Source organism: Thermobia domestica, chromosome 11, assembly GCF_964235325.1.
Source record: "Thermobia domestica chromosome 11, izTheDome1.hap1.1, whole genome shotgun sequence".
Taxonomy (NCBI): Eukaryota; Metazoa; Arthropoda; class Insecta; order Zygentoma; family Lepismatidae; genus Thermobia; species Thermobia domestica.
In genome coordinates this window covers 73,036,263-73,054,564 of record NC_137464.1, presented here as the reverse complement: position 1 = coordinate 73,054,564, position 18,302 = coordinate 73,036,263, and the positions used below count along the sequence as shown (strand labels likewise).

General features: G+C 32.5%; 1 protein-coding gene across 6 annotated transcripts in view; it reads left to right on the top strand.

Moving 5' to 3' along the window:
• LOC145664174 (cyclin-dependent kinase-like 4) overlaps positions 1 to 13,682 on the top strand; it is a 345,081-nt gene extending 331,399 nt beyond the window's left edge. For 5 of the 6 annotated variants that reach the window (XM_081730596.1, XM_081730597.1, XM_081730599.1 and 2 more), the window contains exons 5-8: positions 4,813 to 4,902; positions 5,632 to 5,774; positions 9,632 to 9,775; positions 12,983 to 13,682. In XM_081730596.1, coding sequence (XP_081586722.1) covers positions 4,813 to 4,902; positions 5,632 to 5,774; positions 9,632 to 9,775; positions 12,983 to 13,126 — 521 coding nt within the window. In that variant the 3' untranslated portion in view covers positions 13,127 to 13,682. Of the gene's footprint in view, positions 1 to 4,812; positions 4,903 to 5,631; positions 5,775 to 9,631; positions 9,776 to 10,292; positions 10,375 to 12,982 lie in introns of all 6 variants that reach the window. The other variant, XM_081730595.1, reaches the window with a different exon arrangement.
• The last annotated feature ends 4,620 nt before the right edge of the window (positions 13,683 to 18,302 follow it).

Here is an 18,302-nt window from a genome sequence, read left to right as displayed (position 1 = left end):
TGCTTCCCTAATGAAAAAGGATTTTTACCTGGTTGTGATATATATCATTGCTTCCAGAAGTTTTCTAATGACACGAATTAGTTTTACATTTCCACTTCCTTTCTGGGACAGTCTGTGGCCATTAAAAAAAAATCCTTCCGTTTTTCTACTGAAAATGATGATACTGATCGGGGGATAGACAACGATGACATTATTGAAGTTTTGCCTGAACCTACCTACAACCGCAGAGAACAAGTTGTTTTTCCATATGACTTTGCAGCAAAGAATTTCAATATGTGAATTTTTGTCCTTATCGTACTGTGTTACCTACATTATTATTATTATGACAGTACCATACGATATTCTTGCAAAGGGTTAACGTAAATGTACACTTGTAAACATAGTACCAGGTAATTTTGTAAACCAATATAAGGCAATTAGTGATCTGATACATACATAAATTTCATAAAATTATGTAGGGCATATTTCAGCGTCTTAAAGCAGTCTCAAGAGCTTACGCATGTATTAGCATTTGCTAAAATTTCCCTCGCATTGTTTGGAAAACTACCGTTTATAAAAGCATATTGCAAAAACATATTTTTTTTTGGTTCTATAGGCCTTTAGGAAGACAAGCTTACCACTGTAGTTAGTTTAGATTAGTTCAACAATTTACTGTGTTTAATTAAAAGGTTGTGCAAAAAAAGTATATTTTTTTAAAAAAAATTAAAACAGCCTAGGAACACATTACTATGAAAAAAACATTGGCATCATTGAATAGCCATGTTGAATATCAATCTTCTCAGGAAAGTGTGACCTGAATATCAATCTTCTCAGGAAAGTGTGATCTTTGAAATGGTTCTTTCCAAATAGTCCCGTCTTTCATACAGCTCTTACTACTGTGAAAAGACATATATTTTCCAAGTAGCTCCAATAGCTAGGCTACTTGGAAACAGCACATTTTGGCTCTTGGGAAGCATATATTGCGTTTGCAAATGCAGTTTACTCAAACATAGCACAATAGTGTGAGAAGCAAGGAAAACAGAAAAACAGTTATATGTTAAGTTCCACACAATAGAAATACTGTAAACTGGGGTTATTTGGAATGTTTCTCTTTTTCATATTACCCCTCGTTATTTATTGCAATTAATTTTTCTTCTTCTGGTGATGTTTCTAGAGCTTAGTCCATGTTACCTTTTCCTGCAGTCATTACAAAATTTTACTGAGACTGAAGCCTCAATATATATTTAAATTAAGATCCACAGCTTTAAAAGATTTAATAAGATCAATCAACTGCTGCGTGAACTGAACGCATCGGCATAGTACGCTGAAGAATCCGGGTTCGAGAGTGATAATACAACCGTCAAAGGTGTTCTGAATATATACATTGGATTGTCCGAGCACAACAGTTAGATTGTGGTACAAACCATGTCATCTAAATAATGGGCACCGACTTCAAAAGTGAGAGAGTGCCCGCTGTTCTAGGAAGTAGACTGAATAGCGTAGTGGTTAACGCATCGGCACGGCACGACGAAGATCCCGAGTTCGTGTTAGATCCAGTTATCCATTTTTTTTCACTCCTTGTATACCATTGAATTCTCACTTACAGAGGATTTGGTGTGTAAAAAGTCCGGTTGCTCCCTCCTTTCATTAATATATTATGCAGTTTAAGGTTTGCTTTATATGGACTGAAAGGTACTGTTTCTAGATATACTTTGCTCTTACGTAGTATGGCAAGATGTATATTCATTTCTTAGTTTTGGAATTTTCCTTTGGGAAGCATTGCATCTTGCCTTATCTACCTTCCGCATACAGAAAAAAGACATACGAATTATTTTTAACTTGAAACCAAGATCATCTTGCAGCGAGATATTTAAATTCCATATAATACTAAAGTTTCCATCTCTGTACATATGAAAAAAAAAGCATTATTTTCACTAAGACTAATTGGCATACCTTTGCCGTTACCTTTGATATATTCATATAACACAAGACAAGTTACGGATGTGTCTTTTCATAACAAAAATATTCCTAATCAAAAAAAATAGTGTATATGCTATGTGTACAAGATGGTATAATCACATACCAAGTATATAAAGAACATCACAACCAAAGAAATTCAAGAATGATTTTTTTTTTCAAATAAAGCTTATTATAGTGTTTCTGGATATCTAGAGAGTAAGTCATAAATCATGTACGTACTTTTGGTGTAATATGTGCTAATTGGATATATTAATATTTTGTGACGTGTCCTATGTACTTGGTCTCCTGTAACCATTTATGTGCAAAAAGTATGATAATAAACAAACTACACTAAACTAGATTATAAATAGATACAGGCTTTTTTTAAATGTCATGTAGTTGTATTAATGAGTAGTACAGTTTTGTAGATAGACATTAAAATGAACTTGAAATACTCTAATGAAAAAGGTGTTTATATACAGGGTGGTTCAGTAATGTTGGACAGCCCTGAATAAATCGGAAACCAGAAGAGATATTAGCAAGAGTGTGGTGGATCCAGATACTTGTGGAAGGGGGACGTCTTTTGAGGTACCACACAATGTTACCAGGTCAACAGTGTTGCCAGCTCAGTACAAAGTTGTATTTTTTTAAATGGAACATATAGAAGTTTATGCCATCAAAAGAATTAGTACAGAATGTGAATACCAACAAGCGAAAGCGCATCTGTCAGTGTTGCCAAATAAGGAAGTTATAAAGCTTCAAAGAACAAGAAATTAAAGTGTCCGTATGGCAAAACTAGCAAAAAGGCAAGAAAAATAATACTACGGAATGAAAAGGAGTAACAGAAAGAGTAAACCAAAGAACGCACAGCATCCAGTGAGTAACAGGGTTGCCAAAGCAAAGGGGGGAAAAATTGAAAATTTTGCAGTTGCTATAGGAGGAAAAGTGCCCATATGACATAATGCTGGAAACACCATAGAAAGTCTATGTAAGAGTCAGGAATCCTAATCGCGTTTGTTCGAAAGCGATATCTCTAACCGTTTTCGAGATACACCAAAGTGTGCGGGGTTTGCAACACTGCATAATTGATTTGACGATTAGACCAGTGTAGTTCTTACATTTTGTTGGGCGTATCATTTTCATTACTCGTTCCTGTAGTTTGGAGGGCGAGGGAATTATTATGCAGTGTTGCAAACTCCGCACAGCTTTGGTGTATCTCGGAAACGGTTAGAGATATTGCTTTCGAACAAACGCTATTAGGATTCCTGAATCTTACATAGACTTTCTATGGTGTTTCCAGCATTATGTCATATGGGCACTTTTCCTCCTATAGCAACTGCAAAATTTTCAATTTTTTCCCCCTTTGCTTTGGCAACCCTGTTACTCACTGGATGCTGTGCGTTCTTTGGTTTACTCTTTCTGTTACTCCTTTTCATTCCGTAGTATTATTTTTCTTGCCTTTTTGCTAGTTTTGCCCTACGGACACTTTAATTTCTTGTTCTTTGAAGCTTTATAACTTCCTTATTTGGCAACACTGACAGATGCGCTTTCGCTTGTTGGTATTCACATTCTGTACTAATTCTTTTGATGGCATAAACTTCTATATGTTCCATTTAAAAAAATACAACTTTGTACTGAGCTGGCAACACTGTTGACCTGGTAACATTGTGTGGTACCTCAAAAGACGTCCCCCTTCCACAAGTATCTGGATCCACCACACTCTTGCTAATATCTCTTCTGGTTTCCGATTTATTCAGGGCTGTCCAACATTACTGAACCACCCTGTATATATGCAAGTTCATATTTATGTATATACTTGTGCGAGCAAGAGAAAATATATCCAAAATTGGCTGCTTTAAGTTATGTACGGTCTTGTTAAAAATTGATGGCTACGGTCTCTATTTACCCTTCGTTTACGATAAGCAGAAATAAATAGAAAAAATGTAGATCTTCTTTGATTGTGTAATATTCTTATTTAAAGCTAAAAGCTTATTTGTTTTACGTATGATTGTGAGAATATAACCTTTTAAAGAGATGTGTTTTGAAGAACACTGTGTATTTATTGTTATTTAGTTTGCCAAAAATGTGACATGTTCAAACATAATAATAATAATAATAATAATAATAATAATAATAATAATAATAATAATAATAATAATAATAATAATAATAATAATAATAATAAATAAATAAATAATGTCCACTTATAAATTCTGCATGACTAAATTAATGGACAGAGCATTCATTCAACTACTCCTACATTATCGTCTGGCTCACAAAGTAAGGAAGTAAAAGTGAATTAAAACGATGGCATTTTTTTTTTTTTAAATATACAACAGTGGATTATCTTTAAATCAAAAATTCGTTGCTAAATCAAGATACAAGATCTTAAGTACAAACTATCATACTTCCGCGCGCCGTTCAGTTTCATAACAAAAATGGGTTCTGAAAGTGTAGTAATATGGTAATTCAGTAAAATAATTCAAATAATAAGATACAGAATTACAATTTTTCGACGCAGCAAATTTCAAGTAGCCATGTTTTGATCAGAAACAACGATATATATACGTACACACATAAAATTGCTAATTATTTTTAACATATACTGTAACATAAAATCTTTCATACGACAGACAGTACAGATATTTTGAGTAAGATTTAAGTATACATTGTTTCTTGGAATAAAAACTACTTGAGACAAACGGATTATTATAGCAGAAAGCTAGAGAAGAAAGCATGAAGTCACTTGCTGTCGTTCAGTGAATAATAATAATAAAATCAGCTTCAAACTCAAAGATTCGAATTGAGTTATGTTTGGCTTAAGTTTAGTAAATAATAAAGATAAAGATGAGAAACAACTTTCCTTTTTCGCAGGCTGTGTTTTTGCAGAACTTGTTCGGGGAGAAGCGCTGTGGCCTGGAAAATCTGACGTCGATCAGCTCTACCTCATTCGGAAAAGCTTAGGTAAGATGTTTGTGACAGAGCAATTAGGGTAAAATTACCTATGTATACGTGAAAAATATATATATACGAGTTTCTGGATGTGAATTTATAATTATTTAGCTTTTAAATTTTCTTAAAATCAAAAGAATACTTGCTAAGTTCTTGATTGCAAACTCTATGAGCCGGGTTGTATCATTATTTAAAAAAAATAATAAATAAAGATTCCGAGTTGTTTCGATTAAACTTGGTGACATATTTCCTGACCAAAGACATCGTTTAGCAGTATTTTCCTCTTCACGTTTACTTTATCACTTGTAGCAATTTTGACTGCTAAACTAGTAATTTTACTTTTTAATGATTTCTAGTTTTATCTCCCACGATTATGTTCTTATGCTACAGGGAACGGATGACTAATGAAATCAAATGATTAAAAACAAATGAGTGGAACGAGAACGCGGGAGGAAACGGGGGAATTTCGAGAAAACCCAGTAACATGACGTTGTCCACCATAAACTCACATGGCCTGGGATCTAACCAAGGATCCCTTGCACCAGATGTGAGCGCTCAACGAATGAACTACCACACCACCTATTGTAATTTAATGATGTTCCGTATTTCATAAAGATGTTCAGGTGATTGCATATATTTCTAAGATAGGGAATAACAAAATTAACAGGAAATTATTATTTATTTAGATGTATTTTTTTAAATCATGTATATATTCTAACACTTTTCATTCGTTTTCTTTAGGTGACTTAATACCTAGACATATGCAAATTTTCAAAACAAACGACTTTTTTTGTGGCATCAATCTTCCACAACCAGAAACTATGGATCCTTTAGATACAAAGATGCCAAAGTCCCTGAACGATGCAGGAATGGACTTCCTACTGGTAATTATCAATTTATTTAATGTAAACACCCATATTACCTGTGCTATTGTATTTGGTATTTATCAATGTTTTGTGTTGTATAATGTCAATCAGGATGGGAGTTAAATTAACATAGTGAACTGAATATAGTTGCCATAACAAGTTGTAGTATATAAACTATCAAGAGGTCTATTATGGTAAAGTAATATAATCACTTTGCTTTTGAATCAATGAGTAGAAAGAGGAGAATGTTCCAAAAATAAAGAAAAACATTATGCGATAGCAATTTCTGTATAACCAAATATCCAATCTCATTAAGTTTTTGGTATTTTGGGAAATGAAAGGTCTTAACACACGCTACAAACCTCCCATTCAAATATTTCTGTACAAACAACGGTATTTCAGGTAAGCGGTATTGTTTTTCGTTTTCCAAATATAAGATATGAAATATTCTCCTTTTTTCACTGACCGATTCAATTGTTGCAAACTATTTGAATAATAAAACAACAGTTTCAGTTCAAGTACAGCATGTTTTTTCGTGTTTATTTTATTTATATCCTAGCAATCGTTTCATGATACTTCTGATTGACAATATATATATATAGTGGTAATACTATCAATACCATACTGTTCGACTATTGTCGGAAATACTGTTCGACTGTTGATATTGCACGGGATGTCAAACTATTTCCCCTTGTTGATATTTGCTTTGTACAAAATATCGGTGCTCTTTCTATACTAATTTAGTAATTACAAGTTAAAAACTCATCCTATATATATATATATATATATATATATATATATATATATAGTGTATATATAGTCATCAAAATAATAAAAACACATGAAAAAACTGCAACTTACCAGATTATTAAGGTGTTGAGTCACTTTTCGCTTTCAGAACAACTCTGATGCGATATAGATACCTCTACTTACCATTTACTGAAAACATTTGGAGTTGGAAACACGTCAGATGTCTATGTTGGTAACTAGAAATGTAAGGGTTGAGAAAACTCCGGCTTTTTTGAAAGGAAAAAAAATCGCGGCTTTTTCCACTGGAAAATTTTGAGCTTTCTTAAATATTTTAAATTTAGTGGAGAGATAATAGTACGTTCCACTTTGGTTTCCCTTTCATAACACGGAAAAATCTTTAATTACTGCATTCTGAAGAGAAAATCCTTAAAAAATTAATAAATAAATAAAATAAAAAGAATTAAAGAAAATATGCCATTCGATGTGACAGAAAAGTGGAAATCAATGGATGCAGTGGGTTTTCTAGATCCAACGAGTTGTTTATAGAGCAATTAGGTTAACGACAAAAATGTTTTACAGAAAAGTTTAATATTGTTAGCAACAACTATTCTGAAAATGTAGTAGATTTCGAGGAACAAAATTATCATTTAAAATTTGTGAATAAAATAAAACCTCATTGTAATTGTATATAACATTCATTAAGGCCGCTTAAATTTGAGAGAGAGAGAGAACGTTCAAAATGATATCCACAAATTTCTTACTTCAAAAAATTTGACACGATATAAGAGTAAAGAAGTAATCCTGTGAACAATGATGTTAAACTAACATCACAGCCAAAATAACTGTTTATAGTTTTTGATTAATTTTGTAAATTGAATTTTCTGAAACTCAGTATAAAATGTTTTCCTAACAGAGAACGAGATGTAAGCAAGACAAGATTATATATATATACGAAATATATACGCATATACATACATACATACACATGTATGTGCATTTAAACAACTAAATATATATATCAAGAGGTATAACTTCCAGGAACTTTATTTATTTATTTATGTGTGAACAACAACACAAGAGGCAAAGCCCAATTATAGTGTTGGTGCATTACAAAATAAACTTACAATAATTTTCTTGAACGTATGATAGTTCATATTACAGATATCAAATTCTCCAGATTGGTGACCTCAATAATACGTTGGTCCTTGCCTGTTTGCAATAGAACAGGCCAGAGTTTTCAACACGAGTTTTAAGTGTCGGGACATGAAAATTTAGTGTCAATATCAGATCTGTACAATTAAACTCATTTTGTACTATTTTACGAAGAAAGATCAGATCTATCACATTTCGCCTTTGTTCTAGTGTAGGGATACAGAAGTTGTCTATTAATATAAGATAGTTTTCATAAGATGGATAGATTCCAGTACTCTTGTATACTAAATATTTGATAAATTTGGATTGGACTTTTTCGAGTTGGTTTCGGTATTGTTGTTGCAATGGGTTCCAGATCACAGCAGCATATTCCAGTTTTGATCGGACATAAGAGTAATAAATATTTGTTAGTGTGGTAATATTGTTAAACTCCTTTCCCGTTCTAATTATGAATCTTAACATTTTAAGAGATTCGTTAACTATCTTAAACTATCTGATCATTAAATCTTAGTTTCGTATCAAACGTAACCTCGAGATCTTTCAATGAATTTAATCTGTTTAATACGATCTGATTAAATGAATAATTAAACTCTATTTGACTTTTGTTTCTAGTAAACGATAGAATACTACATTTATTTATGTTTACACTAAGTTTATTAAGAGAACACGAGTTTGTAATATTTTCTAAGTCATGTTATAAGTTGAGACAGTCATGGATGGTCTCTATCCTGGCATATATTTTGAGGTCATCCGCAAAGAGCAATTTGTCCTTAATGTGATCAGGGAGATGGTTAATAAATAAAAGAAACAATAACGGACCTAGGTTGAAGCCCTGTAGAATCAGGCAACTAAAATGACAGTTGGGATATGGCGGTTACATAACGTACGCTTGCTGACAGTAACTGCAATGCTAGTTTGAAAACCAATCAAGACGGCCAGCACCGACTGCATAGGATTCACAAGACTGCATATTGGAAACGCACTTTCTTACTTGTAGAATCCACTACAAGGAAACAAAATTGGTGGTACTTGAAGAAGAAAGCCATAACAGTGAAAAGAAGAAGTTATAATTTCAGTTTTTTTTAAAAAAAATGCTTTTTGTGAGAAAAAAGACCTACATAAAAAAAAAAGTTTTGCATCTCTGTTGATAAATCAGACCGCGACCGCAGCGCCGAACTGTTGGTGATGGTGTGTTAGGGTAAATTCAGTACTATGTGAAGACCAATAAGACGGCAGTGTGCAGTAAACTAAGAAGACGGTGATAGTGTAAAATAGACGACCTCTCTGATTTCCAAAGAGGGCAAATTATTCATGGTCTATTATATGGTGCGAGCGTGATGAAAGTGGCAAGTGTTTTGAGGTGTTATGAGGGACAGTGTTCAAGATGATGACGCTCTATAAAACTCATGCAAAATCATATCAGCTAAGAGGAACAGTGGTCGGAAAATAATACCCTTAGTGACAGGTCCCGCTGAGCATTTTGTCACTCAGAACCGTCGTGGGGCTGCTATGCTAGTGACGGAGGAACTCAAGGAGCCTGTGTCAACAATCGTGGTCCGCCGCAAGATAAATGACATGGACATAATCGAACATAATACTTAGGTGGTCCGTTTTGGAGACACGAATCCGGCGCAGATTTCCGCCTTCATTCTCTCTCACGGAACTGAGTGAAGGACTGCACGCTAAATGGTATAATATTCTAATTGCTAACATTCACGAGCTCTATGACTCCATTCGACATCGCACCAGAGCTGTTCTAATGGCGAAAGGTGGTCTAACGCCATATAAATATGGTAAATTGCACTTTTCTAAGGTCTTTCCATTAAAGTAATAAGCATCTGTGTATAGATTTCCGGTAATTGATGTCCGGTAATAGACAAAGTTATATCTTATTGTTCTCTGTATTTATTGTGTGTTAACGTTTAATAAGTAAATATATGTGTTAGTTTAATTAATTTATTTTTTCTTCTCAGAAATGTTTGGACAAAGACCCTAGCAAAAGATGGACATGTGAAGAATTGCTACGACATGCTTATTTCGAAAATTTCTCCTTTAAGATACCTGAGTCAGAATTGGAGGAATTTGAAAGATTGCGAAAACTTCGAGATAGATCACGGGTAAGCCATTATTATTTTACGATATGTGCTTAACTATTTATGTTATTTCTTTATTTTTTAGTCTGTTTATTTTGGGACTTTTTAAATTGGACTACTTTCGCATAATCTAATAGTTGATTTCATGTGTTTATCTGCAGTTGTTATGATGCTTTGCGCTATTCCAGAGAAGTTTTCCGGACAAACTATATCTTTGATATCCTTGTTAGTAATTTCTTTCTTCTTCTTCTTCACTTCAATAATTCTACGAATATTTCTCAAGGAATAGAATTCTATAATAAAATTTCGATACATTTATGTTATGGGAATAATAAGGAATTCATTGAATTACATGGATTTATTTCGTTATTCTTCTCACCAATTTTGCAATATACGTTTATTTTTGTTTTTGTGCACAATACGATTAATTTAAGTTTTTAAAATTTCTTTCGACTTTAACTTTTATTTATTATTGCAAACGGTGCTTTTTTTTGTTGTTGCTTGGGCCTTCTTTTTATTTTCACTGTTTGTCTGCATATAGGGATTCCGGTCCCCTCATGTTAAATATTCTGCCAGTGAGCCTGAGAAGGACCCCCAAAGTAAGACTATAATGGACTTATTCGGTAAGTGGTCTCACTTAAAATATTAAGTTTTTAAAATGCATGGGTTGTGGTTTTCGAAATTTCCCAGTTTAATTTCAGGAGAACTGTCTTCTTGCTTTGCCTCTTATTGTTCGTCAGTTTTGTTATATACAATAGTGCATTCGAAAAACTTTACATTCTTCTTAAGGCTCTATTTTCTAATGATTTCAAATTACTTTAGTTTCACTCTTACACTAATACCACACTAAGATTCCTAATATATTACAATAATATGAACAATAACTGCTTCATGACAAATCACACAACCATTTTGTTGTATTGAGTATGTCTATACTAAAATGACCTGTTTGGAAAGAAGTAGTTAGAAATAATATTAGTCAATTAATGAAGTTACCTATGTGGCTTGCAATGATTATGAAGATTCAATATTTCAGTATTTAAGCTGACGTTATATTCATGTTTATTAAAGTTGAAAAGAAAGTCTTCGTCCATTTTCAAATCATTTCGAAACTCAACTTCAACGTGAGTTAAACACATTGGAAATAATTACATTCGAATTGTCTACTACTACACAATTGAATTCAGTAAGCCGGTTGAAATTATGAATTCATGCCCACTGTTGTAAATTTCATTGTCTAAAGTAACTTAACAACAACAAATCTTCAAACCTATTATGTGCAAAAACAGTATTAAAGTTCTTAAACTAAAATTTATAAAAAATGAATATATATATATATATATATATATATATATATATATATATATATATATATATATATATAAATCGTAGCAATTAGTTTCTTTTTGGATAAAGATCCAACCTGAACAATTATTCGAAGAAAGTAATGAAGTTGTTTACTGTGTTATTAAAATCACACAATTCAATAAAGTATGATTTTTTTTTTTTTTTTTTTTTTGCTTACGTGTTAATTACTCAGTTGCAAAATTAGGTTTACTCTTTATGTCGAGTGTCTATGAAGGAGCAGATCCACTTGGATAGAATATAACTATGGAGTGCATTATTATTTTTGCTTATATGAACATTGTATATAGGCCTACCTATATATATTTTTTTAATTTTAAGAATTTACCATTCTTTGTCCAAATTCACAGAAGTTTTTGTTCTAACATAAACCGATTCATATATAATCCTTGCAACTGGAGACGATATTTTATGTAATATAATATGTTTAAAAATACTGAGACAACTTGATAAACCTCAAACAGGCGGGTCTCCATCTTTCATTGTAAGTTTATTTATCCAATCATTAAGACAGAAACACTCGACATAAGGACTGAATCTAAGTTTGCAACTTAGTGATTAATACAGAGGCAGAGGTTTCAGTTTTTTCTTTTATTTTTTTGATATTATATTACTAAATTTAATAATTTAACTGAGATACGCTACACTACGTATGCATTCTTTTCTTGTAAGTTTTCATTTAACTTTACTATTGTTTACATTCTTTACTTTACAATTATCGTAATTTAAACCGCTGATTGAATTCCATTGTGTAACCATAAGCAGTTTCAGTGCAATTCTATTTATAAGGTGTTTACTCCAGTGGACATTAAGTTTCAAACTGACTTGAGAAAGCAAGTATACCCCTTTTTAATCTTTTAATTATCATGAAAAGGTTTCATCTTAGCTACTGAAATATTGATACTTCATAATCTTCACAAGGCACTAAGTGAGTTCATCAATTAATTAATTAAAACGCACCTAATACGACCTGTATCTAAAAACAATATGGTTTTGTATGTAAGGAAAATCAAAATAAATCTTGATCCGCCGAGCTCCCTTAAGTATTTCATAGTATTTAATGTAACCTGGGATTTTTATGATTATGCCCGATAGAAGTTTTCTATAGAGAAAGCCATATTGGGAGCATTAATCAGATCAACTAACGTTCTTGGCGATGCTTCAACATGGTACTGGATATATTTCGTGTAATCCTGTATGATATTACCACCTTTTTAATTTATATATTAGAGGAACGATATACACTCATATCTGTAGCGTAAAGTGTAGAGCAGTGGTGGTGGGGAGCACGGTGATTCAGTAGTAGACCACTCTTGTAAAGTGGTTCCTGGTCCAATCCTAGGACATGTGCACTTGAACATTATATTCATGGGTTTTCTCGGAGTTGCCCTGTTTTCTACCATATTTTATTCTTACCAATTCTTTCATAATAACTCAATGGCTTTTATCATCCGTCTCCTTTATCCTGAAGGGCGTGACTCAAGAATATTAAACTAGACATTTCATCTCATTTTAATTTGTATCATAGAAGAGGAATGATAGATAAAAGGATGTCTGCGAGGAACGAACTCTTTACTGGGAAGGGATTCATATTTCTTATAATTGCTCCGGGAAAGCAATTCTATTGGAATTCTTATAATTGCTTTTTTGGTTGAAGGAAAAATATATAATAGGTTAACATTGATTTGGTAGTCACTGTCCAAGGACTGTTATTTCTCTTAACTGATTTATTACTTTTGTTTTCAGTTTCAGTCCAATAAAAATATTCGTCCCTCGTGAGCAATGCGATTAAATATAGTTGATAACTAAACTCAGTGATTTAGTCCGGTTAAATGTCTAATATGTTACTTTTTCCTTTCTTTCCAGAACTCCAACTACAATGGATCGATGCTGCTACCCCAACTGCCAAGTAATACAGCCTCATCAAACACCACAAGCCCTGATTACAGGACAAGCATTCCTCATAACTCGAGAAATAATCAAACATTTGATCATCTGCCTACCATATGACAACCAGAAAGAGTGTATCATTTCCCCACATTCTTCTCGTCTTTGTACAGATGAACTGGGGAAGTTGTGTGGGGTTCGAATGGGACTAAGAGGGGGAGGGAGGGGAGTTGTAAATGATGACCAGTTACAATTTGCATTTACAAATTCTGAATGGAAGAAACATCTTAGCCTACAAATGTGGACACTCGTATATAAAATGTTCTTTGCTTCGGCTAAAAATATTGACTATTACATACAAGTGATCCAGTCAGCATGACTTAAATTTTTATTTTGTTTTATTTCAATCCAAAACAAAACATCTCGCCGAATTTGTCACACATCATGCCCCGTTTTGACACTTAATGCTGGCTACGTAAGAACTTCTCGTATCTTCTGGTACATTCTATATATTCATCAACAAGAAGACAATTAAGAAGTCAAATTGATAATCAAAAACATCACATTCTCTTTATGCACAAATCTGAACGAATGTGTGGACGTATGTTTATATATATGTTATTTATATCTTTCATGTCTAGTACCATGTCTTTAAAATAAAAAGAATGTGTACAATCTATTGCAAGGAGTCTGTTATAATTAATTAAGAGGTGATTATTTTTTTAAAAAAATTAAATATTTCTTGTTGTAATAAAAATCAATATTATAATGGGTTTTCCATAACACAATTAAGTTATGCATTAAGAGAGAGTAGTACAAGGAAGCCAGAGTAGACTGAAATCTATGCGTAAAGTGGCGCCAAAAATAAATTGATACGTATACAGTCATGAACAAAAGTCTTATCTGGTGTCATCGATAACCAGGAAATATTTTTGATTATGGTTTACTAACTGTATCAAAATGGATTTAATGTGTAGCATACATTTAACTACAGCAGAAGTGTAACAAAATGTTACTAGAATACAAAAATATGTCTGTTGTCTGTTGGTGATAAGTGTTGTCATTATTTACAGAAAAAAAACTATTTATAAATAAGAATCTTTTTTTCACTTGTCAAACTTTCTATTAGTTTAACTGTATAACAATTGGATATGTACTAGTACTCATACCATACAAAAATATTTCTCAAGTATGTCTGAAAATGAATGAATGACTGAAGTATACTGAGATGTTGAATCTAGAATGTAAACTATGAGAAAATAACATAGTCTGTTAAGTTTCTCTTTACATGGTTTGATATTGAAATATGTTTACGTATTACTTAACCTCAGAAGAATACACGTTTCCTTCTACCTTCAATGTGTCATTAATATTTGAAGAAGATAGAAATTTAATCTGAAACAGTGCAAGCAGTTCGTGAAAGCATACGAAGACAGAACATTAGATAAATTTTAAAACGTATAATATCAAACTAGCGTGGATTTCAAAGTATCTTTCATTGCTGAGAACAAAAGTCTTCAAATCAATGACACCATACATTTAGTTGACAAACTGCTCCGTAATGAAAAACAATATAAAAACATTGCTTGAATATTTATAATGCGCTGTAAATACTTTGCAAGGGACTCTCGAATTCCCGTAATTTATTTCTTTTTGAATAAAAATATACGACATGTTACTATTTTTAATGTTTAGTAATTACTGACACTGGATATTACTTTTTGATGTTATTAAACTATATTTTTTCTATTAAAGAGTCTACTATTTTGTGGTTTTAAACTTCATTCTATCTTAATAAAAGAGCTCAATAATATAAAGTCAAGTATAAATATGTTAATTGGCATTATATTTATAAGAAGATAGTTAGCCTTGCAAACTTTTAATTGTAAGAATTCATACAAATAACAGAAATGATTATTTAAAAACTAATCCGCAGGAGTCCTTTAATAAACCAAGAGAAATATTGACGAACATTTAATCTCACTAAATGACCTATAAAAAATGTATATTTAAATTTAAAGTATGTGGAGGAAATGTCATCATAAAAGACTTCTAATTTATCATAAAAGACTTAATAAACGGAATGCTTCTGTATGCAAAGAGTACTTTTTTTTTTTTTTTTTTTAATTTTATATTTCATTCTTCATACATATATTAGTCAAGTGCAACCTACACTTGCCACCATACTTATAAAAGATTTCGGTAAGTTTAGTTTTGCACTGTTTGTTTGAATCAAGATTATTTCAAATGATGCAAACTTCTTTTCCTTTCATTTTTGTATCTGTTAATAAAACCTGTTTTGCGTACAAAGTGGCTTCCTTAAATAGTTGATTTTATCAGAAAAGTGAATATATAATGTGCACCCAGCCACATGAATGAATTATAAAAAGAAAAGCTGAAGAATGTACCGATTTTAAACTATTTTTTTTTTTTTAATATTTTGTATCTAGATACAATGCTACAGGGGCATTCCGTAATCTATAATTGCAAAAAATCTGATTTAAAAATAATAATAGTAATAATTTTATTGCATATTCGAAAATACACGAAATCTTGATTGAGTTGATTTTGAGTTTGGCGTCCCTTTCAGCAGTCACGTTATGAACCTAACGTAAAATCCGAACTACATGAACCTCCTCCGGGAATCGAACCCAGGTCTTCCATGCCAAAAGCGCGTACGATAATAACTTAGCCAAGAACGAGCTCTACGAAATCATGAGATTTAAATTTGAACATTCTTTAAAAATATATTTTTCAAATTCCGATCTATATTCGATATTATACGATCTTCAAACATATTTGTTTGGGAGAATGATCACTGTTTCTCTAAGGAAGAACTGCATAAATAATGACACGATAACATTTTTTTATATAAATCGATATATACATTTTTATTTATTTTTTCATTACTCACGACGCCAGAGCAAAGAACTTGTACGAAGTATAGAACTACTATTACCCTGACTCCCCTTTGAACCGTCCTTACAAAGATATATTTACTTGTTGGATATCGTTATTTAGAATTTGCTGTGCTGTGTGCAAATAACTTTGAAAAACAAGGGCATTTTACTTACAAAAATAACTTTTCTTATTTGCATGCCCATATCCACTCCAAAGATTAATTTTATACGTGTACATATCTATATCTATATAAGCATACACATTATGCTATAAAAAGTTCATTCGTGAACATTCTACTACTATATTGAAATATATGCCTTTTTATTTTAGGCACAGAGTATAAATGTATATGTAATAAAAAAAAGTTAACTTTATGTAAATATGTTTCATCTGCTAAACGGCAGATATAATATGATGTGATATTTTTTTACAAAGACTGTTGTATCTAAAGTACATAGTTTACTCTGTTAAAATTAAAAATTATATAAATCTCTACATGCGACAATATCAATATCTGTATATATAAATACATTGTATCAAAAAATTAAATAAATTTCATTATTTCACTAAGAGTTGTTTAAAATATTTACGTTTACACTAGACATGCATTTACCTTAACATTTTTTATCTGAAGCATAAGCATTATTAGGAATCGAAGCAGTCCTATAAATTTACAGTGAAAGAAATTATATTGAATCACTGAATAAATTTGCATTTGAAATTTAGTAATAAAGAAGGAAGCCATTGTTCAAAATCCATGAAGAAGGGGATGGGAAAGTGCTCAAGTATTGGTTCACACTCAGTAGCTGAAAATTCGAAATATATTTTAACTCAGGGTTTCTCAAACTGGGGGTCACGAGAGGGTTTCATGGGGGTCGCGAAGACAAGCAGAAGATGGATGAACTGACCAAATTTGGTTTCCATTCGCTTTAGGGGAAGATACTGTATCCACTATATACAAGAAATGGATTCTACTATTATAGAAATGGGTGGATAACGTGAGATCTCTGCAATAGGTATATTAAAAATCCTACACAAGCTTATTACAAACCAGAAATTAAAAGGGGGTCGCTGGCAAGAGAATGTGATAAAATGGGGGTCGTGACAGGAATTAGATTGAGAACCACTGTTTTAAGCTATAGTGCTATTATCACTAATAAAGAGCAAGGAACAGTTATTAACATTAAATTACATTTTCCTGAGCTGCATGACACTCGTTAAAGGTCCTTTTGTGCGGTTCGTTTTTCTTACATTAAATGAGTTCGTTACTAAAGTAACATACGTAGTAGTATCTTATAATCAAATACCTGTTTGAGTAAAAGATTTTCCATCAAGATCAAAAGAAACAAAACTATAAGAGGATTTCCATATATATCAAGTAGTATAAAAAATAGTGAACTTTTTAAGCACGAGATATTGTTATTGTCCCCAAAAAGGGACAAGCCGCAGCAGGTCGGGCCTAACGTCATTTGTCAGCTGATAGTTGAAGCTAGTAGATGTGCAGAAATTGTTGGAATTCTTATAATCAAATGTAAGGTATTGCGCCGAGAAGACAAGTGAACTTTCCTCAAAACTGCGCTCTATTTTACAATTTTATTCCGATAAAGACGCAAATGCTGCGCAGGTCCGTGAAGAAATTTGTGCTATTTATAGGAAAGATTCATTATCAAAGGCATCAGCCAAAAGACGGTTCAGTAGCTCTTGTTCTAGAAATTCTGACATTCAAGATGCTCCTCGCAGAGGGCAACCAATTAAGCAAAAGTGAATGATATTCTGACAAAAGTCGAACAAGACCAGCATGTAAGCAGTCATGGTATCGCCAGTGATCTAAACATCCATCACCAAGCAGTGTTAAATCATTTGGAGAAAGCTGGCCAATAAAAAGCTTGACGATTGGGTGCTAAATGATCTGACTCAAAAATATTTACTCGATCGAACTTCATCTCCGGGTCTACAAACCATTTCCGAAGCGGACAATCAACGAGTGATGAAAAGTGGATAAATCTACGATAACAATATGCAAAAAAGATCATGATCAAAGCGAGGAGAAGCTCTATAGTGTGAGACAAAGCACACACGCTGACTCCCAGGAAGTTTAGACTGTGCATTTGGGGGGTATTGGAAGGGCATCGCGCATGATAAACTGCTACCACCGAGCAGAACAGTAGACTTGGACATAACATATCACTATTGTTTGTCAGAGAAATGCTAGGGGAAGTGAAGACCTTTTTTCACTCATATAAAGTGGACGTGGCCAAACGATCCTCAGCCAAGCTACCCTTGTATTGAACAAGTTACTAGTATTTTCATGATTGCAACTCTCCTAACAAGGCATACACGGCACATGCGTGATGTTTTGGTGACGGGTTGATGTCATCATTTAGAACACTTTAAAAAA